The following is a 14,536-nucleotide window of genomic DNA, read 5'->3' on the forward strand; positions in this document are numbered from 1 at the left end:
CCATCCAGGTTGCTGCGAAATTCATGATTTTGTTCTTTTTTATGGCTGCGTAGTATTTATTGATAATTTTTATGTTGTTCTTTTTAGTTTTTCTCTGTTGTCTGTGTTTTTGGCAATACTTGCATTATTTTATGATTATTTTACTTTATGATTAAAAAATAATACATCTATTTCCATTTTCTTTTTTTTCTGGTTTTTTTTTTCCTTTTTTTATTTTTAAAGATGTGGGGTACAATTCAGTTTTAGGTAAGTGATCATTGTACAGGTAAAGTTTGAGCCTCTCTTTGGTCTCTACTTTGCCTGGTTCAAGATCGGGTACCTTTACTGATGTTATATGTTTCCCACCTAACCCTGTCGTGGCAGTCTCTCACTACTGCCAATCCCTTTCTTATAGTATTATGATAATGTGCAGGGTCCACTTACGAGTGAGTACATGTGGTACTCAGATCTTTGTTTCTGTGATAGATCACTGAGTATTATAGACTCTAACTTATTTCCATTTTCTTGAAGCAAAAGAACCTATGCTAAGCCAAACTGTTTTGTAAATGTTTGTGTAGTGCTAACTCACTAAGATGTACAACAGCAGCAATAAAAAATTTCTTAGGCCACCTGGGCTAGTTGTCAATATGGGAAACTAGTAAAATATTCTCTGGGCTTGAGTAGCAATTGTGTAGTGGCAGATGTCATGAAGTTTAATCACTAATGTCCTTTTGACACACCCTGGGTCCCTAAGTGAAATCACTTGACCTTTTTGTTACTTCAGCTTCACCATTGATGAAAAGAGAATAATACTACCTTTCACTAGTTTTTTTAAAAGAATAATAACTCTGGTTTAAAGTATTTGGAGTCCCCAGGAGAAACCATGGTTATTATAAGCAATTTAATATTTGGGTCATTTAGAAACTTGGACACAAGTATTTTCAGGGAGTGCTCAAAGGATTACAACAAAAAAGGACATTCTGGACAATTCTTGGCTTCTAGATCCAAAGAACACAGTACACACCCTGAAGAATTAGAAGACAGCCGGGCTCGGTGGCTCAGCCGGTAATCCCACGCCTTTGGGAGGCTGAGGTGAGTGGATTGCCTGAGCCCGCGGGTTCAAGACCCGCCTGGGCAGCGAGACCTCATCTCTACAATAAATCAAAAAATCAGCCGGGCGTGGTAGCGCATGCCTGTAATTCCGGCTACTTGGAAGGCTGAGGCGGAAGGATCGCTGGAGCCCAGCAGGTCGAGGCTGCGGTGGCCGGGAGCGGCCACTGCACTCCAGTCTGGGCGACAGAGTGAGACTCCAACAACAACAACAAAAAAAGAATTAGAAGACAAATTCTTCTCTAATTCTCTGCCCAAACTCCCCTCTGATCTCTTATGATCAAAGAATTATTCAATTGGGAGTCATAAACTTATGTGACCACTATCGAACAGACTGCTCAGAGCTATTTTAGAAGCTATTAAAATCAGGTAAACACACTGCCTGAAGATTAGCCAGGTGCAAAAACAATAGCTTCCATCTCTCCACCTCTTCTTGAGGCAGGCCCAGAGGATTTCAGGCATGCTCCTGAGTAATGTCATCATGTGCTAATGAAACAAGGAAGTGCTAAATTCCCTCTCTCCATTCCCTGACCACGGCCCTAAATCAGCCTGATAGGGTAAATAGTTAATGTGAAGCTGGGTGTCAGACAACAGGAGGGTGAGGATGTAGGAAGTGAGAGTGCATGCCTCATTGAAAGGACAGCCTGCAGCTACTTGGAAGGTTGAGGTGGAAGGATCACCGGAGCCCAGCAGGTCGAGGCTCCAGTCTGGGCAACAGAGTGAGACTCCAACTCAAAAAAGAAAAAAAAAGAAAGGACAGCCTGTGCACCCTGTCCCACTGTTGCCATGGAGGAATCTGAATCCAGGCTGATCAGATTTTCTATTTTCCCAGAATTTTCATTTTTTGAAAGAAAAAGGAAACTCAAATGTACAGGTGAAATCTGTTTTCCTAACCTATGCGAACCAAACAATACATGTCTTAAGGCCAGGTTCTGCTCCAGGGCTGCCAATCTGCGACTTTTGCTGCAAATTGTGGAGAGCTTCCCTCTGTAGCTAACACTAGTTCTGCTGTGGGGCTGGTGTTAGTCACTTTAGCTCACTATTTTCAAATCCATGGTACAGCAGTACAGAAGGTCTCATTGTATCCTAAATGCATGCAACCTGTCCATCTCTCTGTTAGCTTGTCTGTCCCTGGTAGACAGTGAGAGTGGAGTGGGAGCTAGACTCAGAAAGTCTTGCATCCTACCTAGGTTTTGCCATTTCATAGATTTATAAAATTGGGGATGTTACTTAACTCCCTTAAACTTGTTCCTGCAAAAAAGGAAGAGACTCCCCTCAGTATATCTCTGAAAGGATTATGCCAAGAATTGAGTAAAATAATGTATCTAACAGTGCTTTGTAAAAACAAACTACTAAACAAGATTGTCAGTTGAACAATAAATATTTACAGAATGCCTGCTAAGCAGGTGTTTGTTACATGCTGGAGGCTACAGTTGAGCAAATCAAACATAATCCCTGCCTTCATGAAGCTCACTCATATAATAACCCCGAGTGAGCAGTGTTGTGAAAGTGAATTCCAGGATACTTAAGGAATGAAAAAAATGTGGGTTGTTAGTGCTCGAAAATCATTCACCAAAACATATTTTGTTGTTCCTCTCCTTGCAGCTAGGTCAAGTAGAAGATAAAAGTGGGCCAGGAACAGACTCCTTGAAATATGTCTACCTTACAGCATGAGTACCACTTCCCTGAAGGACCACCAGCCTGAAGAAAGAAAGTTAATAAGAGGGGACAACTCAGACCACAGGAAGCAAAAGATATCACAGGAAAGAAGCCAGGATTTTTGTAAGATTGGAGACAGCCATGGGTTCCATTCTGAGGCCAAAAAAATCAAGAAAGATTGTGTGACTCACCACTGCCACTGTCGGTACTAGGGTAATTTTCAAAAAGGCTTGCCAGGAATCTGTTGGAAGACTTTTGAAATACAGCCACCACTGTTTCATTAAGGAGGTCTTTGTTCTTTTCAAGCCAACCACTGATGTTATAAGGCACCTTTGGAAAGGCATGCATTTCAGGTAACAAAAAGGAAAAAGTGCATAAATAAATAGCAAATGGTGCACCACTTTTAAAAAAAAATCACAAACTGGCTGGGTCCGTTAAATCAGTTTGATGTAACAGTACTCAATAATATCCAAAAGTCCCTTTGCAGCCCAAAGAGATTCTCATGCTTTACCATTTATATTGTCAAAAGACAGGAATAGACAGGAAGAAAAGGGAGAAAGAGAGAGAGAGAGGAAGAAGTAGGAGAGAAAGGGACAGAGAAGTGGGACAGAGAGAAAGGAAGAACTGAATGGTCTTTCCAGGAGAGACAATTCACATCATCAGTCCTCCATAGACAAGAATAAATGAAATAATCCAACTGTCCCTGACACCCAGTGAACACTAAAAAAAGTGTTAGCAATTATAACAGTATTTTATTAAATATAATTATAATTAATATACCAGAATATCAAAGAAGAAAACTATAAGCATATCTGTGTACAGTTGGCAGGTCATTTTGGGGCTGAAGTATTATTGTATCTTTTATCAGATTTCGTTTTTTTTTTTTCACCTAGAATCACCAGCCAGAAGCCAAAAAGCAGAAAAAGAAGAGCACGCACAGCAGTGGAGAAATGAGGAGAGATAGTGAGGGTCATTAGAAAGCTTTGTTGGCCATAGTTTGGAGACCATTACTTCACATTGACTATTTCTTTATAGAAGAATTTAAAAAATCTTCAATAAAAGGATCAATTGAAATCACTCATTCACACAATGTTAAGTTAAAACGAAGGACAAATAAGGGAAAATCCATGACTTTGATGGTCTCCATGCCTTTATGAAGCTGTCTTGCTTTGAGTTGGGGTGACAGAGTCCATTTTGAGATTTGTGACCTCTGTGCTATTGTCATATGGCCTTCATTTCCTGAGTGCCAAAAGGCTATACTGCCTTTTTCTCCCCTGGAACTGAAATGTATTTTATTCTTCTCTTCATTTAATTGAAACTTTACTTAAATATTATATAAAGACTTTGGCTGAGTGCATGGGAAACAAAGTCAGAAAAATTCAGGACTGGGGGTCTAGAGGTAACTTACCACCCCTGCATAATGGACAAGTTCAAAATGAGCCTCATATTTCTTCTTCTTAGGCTTGGGCTTCTGGAGGTAAACTGACTTTCCAAAATGGTTGTCAAAGAGTTTGGTCTTGAAAGTCATGTCGGTAGCCTTGGTAAACATGCATTCCTCTTCAAGGATGGAAAGGATGCCCATTGGCTGTTGGAGAGGCATACACACAGCAGATTTAAGGGAAAAAAAAAAATAGTACTTTCAGTAGGGGGTCACTATAAATTTTTCCCCATGAACCTAATCAGTTGACAAAGGGAAGAATATTCACTGCATCTAACTAGCAATCATTCACTCAACAAATATTTATTTAATACTGATGCTGGTAGGAGCTGGGGATGAAGCAGGGAGCCACATACACAAAGCGCCTGTCTGCAGGGTGCTTACATTCTAGCGGAGCAGACAGATGATAGGTAAGTAAACAAAGAAATAACTACAAACGACAAATAATTTGGTTTAACATTAGTGCTCTGAAGAAATCATGTAAAGAGAGAGAACAATAGGAGGAAAAAAGGATGAGGTACGGTTGGGTAAGACTCCTCTGATCTGAATGTGAACAACAACCAGAAAAGATCTGCATATAAGTAGTCCAGGAAGACAAATGAGAAGTGCAAAGCCCTGGGGCAAGACCACTTGGCAAACTTGAGGCCCTGCCAGAGGCCAATGTGGACAAGCAAAGCTAGCCAGACAGGGCACATGGTAAGGGATAATGTCAGAGGTAAGCAGATGCCCTTATAGACTGTGGTTAGATGTGTGGCTTTTACTTTCAGTGTAATGGGAGATCTTTGGAGATTTGTAACATGAAATGACATGATTTGACTTATGCTTGAAAAGGATCACTGGTTTAGAAGAGGGGTGGGAAAAATAGCACCTGTGGGCCAAACTCTGCCTGCAATCTATGTTGGAATGACTTTTACTCCTTAAAAAAAAAAAAACGAGTATCTCCTAATGATCAGAGAAATGCAAATCAAAACCACATTGAGATACCACCTAACTCCAGCAAGAATGGCCATCATTAATATAACAAAGAACAACAGATCCTGGCAAGGATGCAGAGAAAAGGGAACGCTTCTATACTGTTGGTAGGAGTGCAAACTAACTCAAACTCTATGAAAAACAGTGTGGTGATTTCTAAAAGAATTAGAAATTGGCCATCTGGCCAGGTGCGGTGGTTCAAGCCTATAATCCCAGTACTTTGGGGGGCCAAGGTGAGAGGATTGCCCGAATCTAGGGGTTTGAGACTAGTCTGGGCAACTTGGTGACACTTCGTCTCTACAATTAATTAAAAAAATTAGCCAGGCATGGTGGTGCACGCCTGCAGTTCCAGCTACTTGGAAGACTGCGGAAGGATCACCTGAGCTCAGCAGGTCAAGGCTGTGGTGGTGGTGATTGTGCCACTGCACTCCAGCCTGGGCAACAGATTGAGGCTCCAACTCAAAAAAAAGAAAGAAAGAAATTGACCTTCCACACAAGCCAGCAGTCTCTTTTCTGGGAATATACCCAGAGAAACTCAAATCATTCTACAAAAAAGATATCTGTGTACACATGTTTATTGCAGCACTATTCACAATAGCAAAAGCATAGAACCAACCATGCTGCCCTTCAAACTCGACTGGATAAGAAAAAAAAATGTGGTACATATACACGATAATATTATGCAGCCATAAAGAAGGACAAAATTATGGACTTTGCAGCAACTAGGATGGATTTGGAGTTGATCATAGTGATCTATCCCAGAAACAAAGAACTGAGGACTACATGGTTTCACTCGTAAGTGAACCCTGAACACCTATCATAATACTACAAAAAAGGGATTGACAGTAGCAAGAGGCTGTCAAGGAGGGGGGGCACATAATATCAATAAGGGTGACTGTTTCTAATCCAGGCAAAGTGAGATCTAATGACAGGCTCGAAACTTCAGCTGACCGCTTATGTATGCAATCCTAACTTGTACCCCACAACTTTAAAATAAAATAAAGTTTTAAAAAATAAACATATAAATAATAAAACAGTGTCTCTTTGTCATCGAGGCTGGAATACAGTGGTATGACCATAACTCACTGCAGCCTCAAACTTCTGGGCTCAAACTTCTGCCTCAGTCTCCCAAGTAGCTAGGACTACAGGCCTGCACCACCATACGCAGTTGAACTTTTCTTTCTTTTTGTAGAAACAGGGGTCTATGTTACCCAGCATGGTCTCCAACACCTCGCCTCAGGCAAGCCTCCTGCTCTGGCCTCCCCAAGTGCTGGGATTACAGACACCAGCCACCACACCTGGCTAGTTTTCACATTTTAAAAACGTTGTAAAAACAAACAAAAATATGCGACAGAAAACCTTATGACCTCCCTAGCAAACTTGTTCTCTTCTAAAGGACCATATAATCTCTATCACACCTGTGCCATCAACTCAGTCATTGCAGCATTAAAAGCAGCAATGAACAACATAAACAAAATGAGGGTAGCCATGTTTCAATAAAACTTTATTTCTAAAAGCAGACCATGGGCTAGATTTGGTCCCTAGCCCCTACTTTTCCCACCCTTATTCTAAACCAATGATCCTTTTCAAGGATAAGTCGAATCCCTTCATCTAGACTAGTGACAATGTTGGAGCTTGTAAGAAGTCATTAGAAATGTGATATATGTTGAAAGTAGGGTTGGGTGCCAACTTGCTGATGGATAGGATGTGGTGTGTAAGAAAATGCCTCTTAATGCATTTATACTGCACATGATTTTTTAAATGCATTTTTACATTTATTAGACTTACAAATCTTTTACTTGACTGTATACTTCCTAAAGGCAAGAGCTATTTATAACAAATGCTTACATTTTCTACAGAATCTAATGCAGAATTTTATACACAGTAGTGTGAGCCTGAAATTAAGTCTCAACACTATGTGTGTCTTGACAGCTAGGGAAAACCAGGAGGGACTCAAATGACCTAATTACAAGTTCCCTTCCTATTGTGCTCTCATGGGTTAAGTCCCCTAGCCAAACAACCCACCTTATGACAGGGAACAGGCACAGTGCCTTCTTAACCCTGAGTAATGGGTTTCAGTTTCTTGACAGCCCATGAAATTATTCAAACAAGCCTATCATATCCTCCTAGGGGATCCTGTAATCGCCACACTCTACATTACTACAAAGTTGCCTCCCACAGCTCCTGCACATTCACTGTATTCTCAGGGTAACTTCCCTGTGGCCCTGCATGGTGTGGGGTGTCCCCCATGGGGCTGTGAATATATGTAACTAATACAAATCATGCTGGTCTTGTCTGTCCAATGTTAGGTGTCATATGTTCAGCCATTCCCATAAACCTAGGGCAGGATTCCCTCCCTCACCAATGAGGTGAAAAGGAAATGATCAAAACAAGTGGTTGCTAAACAGATTTACTTGTTTGTTGAATCAAAAAATAAATAAAAGTTTTGACTCTTAAGACATATTTCCAATTACACGAGAAGTTCCTTAAATGCCAGGATGAGGTCTTTTGGGGTTTGCACTCTTCATAACCCTTAGCACAATATGTTCTGAGATGACGAAAATGTAGGCCCTCAGCAAATTTCTGCTAAGTAATTAACTGGCCGGAGAACATTAAGACACACGGAACTCAAGTTCTAGAAATTTTGCTGCTTTGCTGTGTAGACAAAAAGTAAAAGTTGTTATCAACAACAATAACAAAACATGAAGCTATGTGTTTAAAAAAAAATAGTAACGTGCATACGGGATATAACTAGATATTACTATGATTTGTTTTACATTAAAAACACCAGAATTAGCACATCCAAAGAGCTCCTCTAGGGAGGCAAAAACACTTGTATAATGCCAAGATGCTGCCAGGATTTAAAATATTTTAGGACTTTCTTTGGGATATCTGATACCATTGACTACTGACATATGGAAAATTCCTGTTGCCCGATGGTATATCATTGTATAGAAACAATAAAAAGTTGTTCAGGCTAAGTCAGGCAAATAAAGTAGATAATGTGATCAACAACCAGTAAGATAATAAGTACTGAAGCAAATTTTCTCCTAAACCTGGTAAAATTCTAAAATCTTATTTTAATCCCAATTTTGAAAGGAACTTTCAGAAAGAGCTGAATCATTAGAAGGAGTAGTCTTAGCCGGACTTGGTGGCTTAGCCTGTAATCCTGCGCCTTTGGGAGGCTAAGGTGAGTGGATTGCCTGAGCCCGTGGGTTCGAGACCTGCCTGGGCAACTTGGCGAGACCTCATCTCTACAATAAATCAAAAATGAGCCGGGCATGGTAGTGCACGCCTGTAGTTCCAGATACTTGGAAGACTGAGGCAGAAGGATGGCCGGAGCTCAGCAGGTCGAGGCTGCAGTGGCCAGGAGCGGCCACTGCACTCCAGTCTGGGCGACAGAGTGAGACTCCAACGCAAAAAAAAAAAAAAAAAAAGGAGTAGTCTTCCAATGTGCTGACACTGAAGAAATAGCAAGTTTTTAAATGTATTTGGGTGTATTTGTCAAGAAATAATAGGACGAATCTCCTGACCAATGTCTTATATATAACCACAAATATGTAATCATATATTAATACTTTAATATGTAAATTATCGATGCTCAAGCTTTAAACAAACTAAAATATTTCAAGTAGTGAAATAAGTGTGAGTTAATCCTATAATAGATTTGTTCACAGCATATGTATAGGAGGTCACTGTAACTGAAAGACTGAATTAAAAACGTTAGTATTAAAATACATTTTTAATTTTAGTTTGATATAAAATTTTTATAAACTTAAAAATATAAAACTTTTATGTGTAAAAAGTATTTTTCCTTACACACATACAGAGATACATGCTATAAGACATTTTGTACATATTGATATATTTTAGTTATTTTGAATTTTAAAAACTTCCCGATTCATTTTATTTCAAGGTGTGAATTTGATCCTTAATATTTGCATAAATTTTCTTCAAATAGCCCCGATCAATTTAATGGATCTTTCTAAGATATGGAATATTTTCAAGGAAAGCTTTGGTATTCCTCATTTGTCTGACCCAATTCCATTAAAATTGTTTCTAGAATACTGGCTGGGAGTCTTACATCTGTAATCCCAGCACTTTGGGAGCCTGAGGTGGAGGGTTGCTTGAGCTCAGGAGTTTGAGACCAGCCTAGGCAATATACTGAGACTGACTCTACAAAAAAAATAAATAAATAAAAAATTCAGCCAGGCATGGTGGTGTGCACCTGTAGTCCCAGCTACTTGGGAGGCTGAGGCGGATGGATCACCTGAGCCCAGGAGGCAGAGGCTGTGGTGAGCCATGATCACTCCACCGCACTCCGGCCTGGGCAACAGAATGAGAACCGACTCAAAAAAAAAGGGGTTTATAGGAAACCAAAGACTTCTCTTTTCCTTTCATCACCTGGTCATATTTTTTTCTCATTCTATCATATCAGTAAAAAATATAACAGGAGATTACACCCAAGTTGCTAGTGTGTTATTTGAAATAACTGAGATATGCATAAATGAGACAAAGGCCTCAGAGAAATTCAAAATCAGTAACATTCAAAGGCTTACCAGTATGTGAATAATGTCTACATCCAACCTCCCTGCCTGAAAATAGGATATTGTCATTATCAAAGTGAGCAGATATTACAGGTGACAATTGCCGGAAGCTACGTCTGTCCTCCAGGGAGCCTCCATTTCTTTTATTTTATTTCTAATCAGAACACTACAGTTTTTATGATGCCAGGAAACATTTGCTGGATCATAGTAGGCTCATCATTCTTACCATTTTTAACCAGCTTATGGTTGATTCATTATTATTATTATTTTTAATCAGCCTGTCTTCCCCCTGGGAAGTTCACTGGTTATAAAATAAACAAAAATCAATGGGATGTCCACTCCTGTCAAGAATAATAGCTATTCTCAAGGAAGATTTAGTTTCATCTAAAACCTAATAAATAAAATTGATGGGACACTGATTGATAAAGTCTGAGGTCTGCAAAGGACAGCGAGAGGTCAGTCATCCTAGCTCCTTCCTAAAAGGGTTGCTGAAAATCAAACATGACAGCCTAGCGAGAGAGCTTTCAGAAAGTTAAAGGCTTCAGTCTTCCCAGACCCAGCTTCAAAATTCACTGCAATCTGTAGTGAGACACAAGAGCCATGCAGCTGCTAACATATGCTGCATGTTTGGTCCCATGGACAAAGTCACAGAAAAGACCTTCCAGAATTCCCCCTGCAAGCCCCGCTAATCTTTCCCAGAACGTGCGAGAAGATTTCAGAGTACAGGGACATCACTGAAATCAGTAACTGTACACTGCAGCTAATTTACTAATAAGCCATGAAGTATTGTCATAAATTACTTAAACTAACTGGTACTTGTCCAATTAAATGAACAAACTACATCCTGCAAGGTAGTGGCCTTGAGGATTGATGACAGTTGTTTGTTTGCATGCTAATTTGCCAAATTTCGTTAAGCGGTTCTGGGTTACTCATTCACCTTATGTTAATCAGCCAGGGCCTACAGTGCTCATATTTTCAGCTCTGTGTTTTTCCAGTCAAGAGCATGACCATTTTTAATCTCGACAAGTTTCCTCACGCATTAACAGTGGAGGCCATGCATAAGCGACAAACGTGTAGGGAAAGTCTGTGTTGGAGATGATGGAGTGAGGCAGCCGATGGGAGAGTTCAGTTAGGATGCCACGGATGCTGCACACAAGGACCATTAAGACAAAAATTCCCATTTCCTGCCTGAGTCTGATTCCTGGCATGGATCAACATGGCAAGCAGGGACAATTTTCTTTAAACGAAAATGGACAGGAAGAAAAACATCCATTACCTTCTCAATGAGATCTATGCAGGCTTGCAAATCCAGACCAAAGTCAATGGGCACCCAGTCAATGCCTTCTTTCCTATATTCCTCTTGCTCCAGAGCAAACATGTGCTGGTTGAAAAACTGTTGTAGTTTTTCATTGGTAAAATTAATACAAAGTTGCTCAAGGCTGTTGTACTTCAGATACAGGAAGAAGAGATAAAAATAAAATTGAGGTCCACTTGCAACAATGTGCAGTAAAGAGAAAACCATAACCATTATCATATGATGGTAAATAGACCCAAGTAACAACTGCTCAATTAACTTCTTGCCTTTTTCAGATAGTCTTATAAACTAAAGATTATTACAATAAAATAACATTTAATGGTAATACAATTCAAAATCATAAAAGAGGTCAGGCTTGGTAGCTCACAACCGTAATCTTAGCACTTTGGGAGACTGAGGTGGAAAGATTGCTTGAGGCTAGGAGCTCAGAACAGCCTGGGAAACATGGCAAGGCTCTGCCTCAAAAAAAAGCAAAAAACAAAAAACAAATTAGCCAGGTATAGTGGTATACTATCTGCAGTTCCACCTACTCAGTGAATGAGGCAGGAAGATGGCTGAGCCCAGGGGTCGAGGCTGCATTGAACTTTGAGCACACCACTGCACTCAACGCACTGTACTTACTCTGTCAGCCTGGGTAACTGACAGAGTAAGACCCTGTCTCAAATAAATAAATAAATAAAACATTATAAAGTATTTCTCTACCTCTACTTCGCTTTATGTAAGCCTGAATCAAGACATTAATAAATTCTTCATACTGTAACTGTAATAACTATTATTTCTAATATTAATTGTAGCCCTTTTCCAACCAAGGTAGCGCTTAAGGTTTGTATAGAATGATTATCACGCTTTAACCACATTTTTCCATGTACAAGTCACACCTTCTAACATCCTTGTTAATATGCATTGACTCCATTCTTGCCAAATATACTTACCTCAAGGATTTCAAAACCAGTGATGTCAAGGATGCCGACGAAGAACGGCCTTGGCAGCTGGGCATCCAGGGCCCTGTTGATCCGCGCCACCAGCCACTTGAACATCCTCTCATAGATTGACTTGGACAGGGCACCAACAGCGCAGGTTACCTAGAAATCACAGTGAAAACACTCCTTCATCTGACAGCAGTGTTCCTTTGAATCTTGGACCTTCTCTATCAGCAACCACCTTCTAGTCAAATGTCAGAATCGGATGTCTGTATTGACCTGTGGTTCTAGCATTCTGCTGTAAACAGTGAGAGACAAAGGATAAAGTAGCAAGGAAAGGAGGGAACAAAGAAGAAAGGAGGAGGGTAGGAGAAAGGAGCAAGGGAGCCTGGTGCCTCCTTTCCAAACACGGAGATGAGAGGAATCCTGTTCCTGACATGAAAGAACTAACTGTCGCCGGGTTCGGTGGCTCAGCCTGTAATAACGCGCCTTTGGGAGGCTGAGGTGAGTGGAATGCCTGAGCCCGCGGGTTCGAGACCCGCCAGGGCAGAGAGACCTCATCTCTACAATAAATCAAAAAATCAGCCGGGAGTGGTGGCGCATGCCTGTAGTTCCGGCTACTCGGAAGGCTGAGGTGGAAGGATCGCCGGAGCCCAGCAGGTCGAGGCTGCGGTGGCCGGGAGCGGCCACTGCACTCCAGTCTGGGCGACAGAGTGAGACTCCAACTCAAAAAAAAAAGAACTAATGTCGTAGGGTACCATGGGGCAATGTGTTTTAGAAAGCATTGCAAAAAATAATAATAATCATAAATAAATAAATTAAATAAATAAATAAATAAAAAGAAAGCGTTGCTATTCAAGTGTGGTCCTAAGACTAGCGGCGTCATCAAGAGAGCTTGTTATGGGAACAGTCCCAGACCCACTGAATCAAAATCTGTACCCTAACACACTCCCCAGCCAATTCCTATTGACAAATAAATACTCTTTCCTTGACCAAATTTTAGTCAGAGTCCTCTGAGCCCATGCCTCTGAGCCCGTGGCTGTCCTGTCTTCAGCCTGCAGCTGCAGCAAGAATTCTGCTAAATCGCTTCAGCAAGAATCCCCCCACCCTCATGTCTGATTAAGTTCCTCCTTCACCACATCTGCTGTATAAGTTTTTGGCCTGCCTGTATCAAGAATCCTCTTAGCCCATCAAAAGTGGACTGGATAAAGAAAATGTGATACATATACACGATGGAGTATTACACAGTCATAAAGAAGAACAAAATCAAGGACTTTGCAGCAAATTGGATGGAGTTGGGAGACCAACATACTAAGTCATCTATCACAGAAAAAAGAACTAAATTCCACATGTTCTCACTCATAAGTGGGCCTTGAACATCAGTCACATTAGCACAAGGGTGTGATCGGCAGTGACTGGGCACTGCTAGGGGAGGGAGGGAGCGAGAAGTGGGGGACACATAACACAAAGAGTACTTGGTTCATTAACAGGGAAGGAGGGCCAGTTAGAAGCCCAAATTTCACCTGCATGTACCCTACTTATGTAGTGAATCCTTACTTGTACCCTGTATTCCTATAATTAGAAACAAAATACAGAATCCTGTTAGGCTAGTTTAGCAAAAATCCTTCTACCATTGATTCTCCTCCCAGTAAATTTTCATCCACCTAGTAAATTTTCATGCCCTTTGGCTATGAATCCCCACTTATCTTTCATGCATTCAGAATTGAGCCCAGTGACTCTCCCCTATGGCGATACCCCTGTTGCAGCAGTTCTGAATAAAGTCCTCCTTACCATTTTAACAAGTGTCAGGATAATTTTTTAACACTATGCACAATAAAGTTTGAAAAGTACTGGTAATTGTAGATGAGGAATCTGTCATCTCTAGCCCTTGTTCTGCCAGTGATGTTGCTGCTAATAAATCGTGCAACCTTTGGCAAGTCACCCAACCTCTCTGGGATGCAGCATCTTCATCTGAATAATGAATGTTCTTAAAGGATCTTTCTAGCCCAAGCTTCCAGCTCTTTATTATAATCGTTCCCAGTGTTGCTCTCAGCAACCTGGACAAAGAATGACCATTTGGTGTATTATTGTGACTCAGATTTTCCTGCTGTAAAAACTGAGGCTGCATTTCCCTTCCCTGGATGGGTGTGGCAAGGCTCTCAAGTAACCCACTGGGGAGAGCTCCAACCTTTGTGCCCAAAGATACTATCCAAATACAGATCCTGCTTCCATCAAACCAAAGCGCTGCTGTAGTAGCGGGTTTCTGACATACTCCAAGCGGGAGTGAATTTCAGCTGGCCACTTTCCAAGCCTGGAAACAGAATGTGCTCCAACCACTTAACATTTAAAATAGGCCTATCGCATCCATCCTTCTGCCCAAGAGAGAGCACGCAGCAGGAGCCAGTTGGTGTCTGGTGGTGATTTAGTTATGAGTCACCCACTCTCTGATCAGTTATCTTGAGTCATTTCCACAGTAATCCATAAGCCGGATGGCATCACAGTTTTTTATTATCAGCGTCAAGAGCACACACGTACAAATAAAGCACCAAGAATGATTTTCATCCCCTCTAACACCAAGGAAATCACTCTCTGTCTA

General features: G+C 40.8%; 1 protein-coding gene across 1 annotated transcript in view; it reads right to left on the minus strand.

The window, feature by feature from the left end:
* Window positions 1–14,536, minus strand: part of MYH15 (myosin heavy chain 15) — a 140,396-nt gene that overhangs the window by 84,365 nt on the left and 41,495 nt on the right. Inside the window, exons 13-16 of the mRNA XM_008048571.2 lie at window positions 11,953–12,102; window positions 10,982–11,152; window positions 4,157–4,333; window positions 2,946–3,078 (exon numbers count right to left, since the gene is read on the minus strand). Coding sequence (XP_008046762.1) covers window positions 2,946–3,078; window positions 4,157–4,333; window positions 10,982–11,152; window positions 11,953–12,102 — 631 coding nt within the window. The remainder of the gene's footprint in view (window positions 1–2,945; window positions 3,079–4,156; window positions 4,334–10,981; window positions 11,153–11,952; window positions 12,103–14,536) is intronic.

This window comes from Carlito syrichta, unplaced genomic scaffold (genome assembly GCF_000164805.1).
Source record: "Carlito syrichta isolate Samal-C Ts95f unplaced genomic scaffold, Tarsius_syrichta-2.0.1 Scaffold125966, whole genome shotgun sequence".
Classification (NCBI taxonomy): Eukaryota; Metazoa; Chordata; class Mammalia; order Primates; family Tarsiidae; genus Carlito; species Carlito syrichta.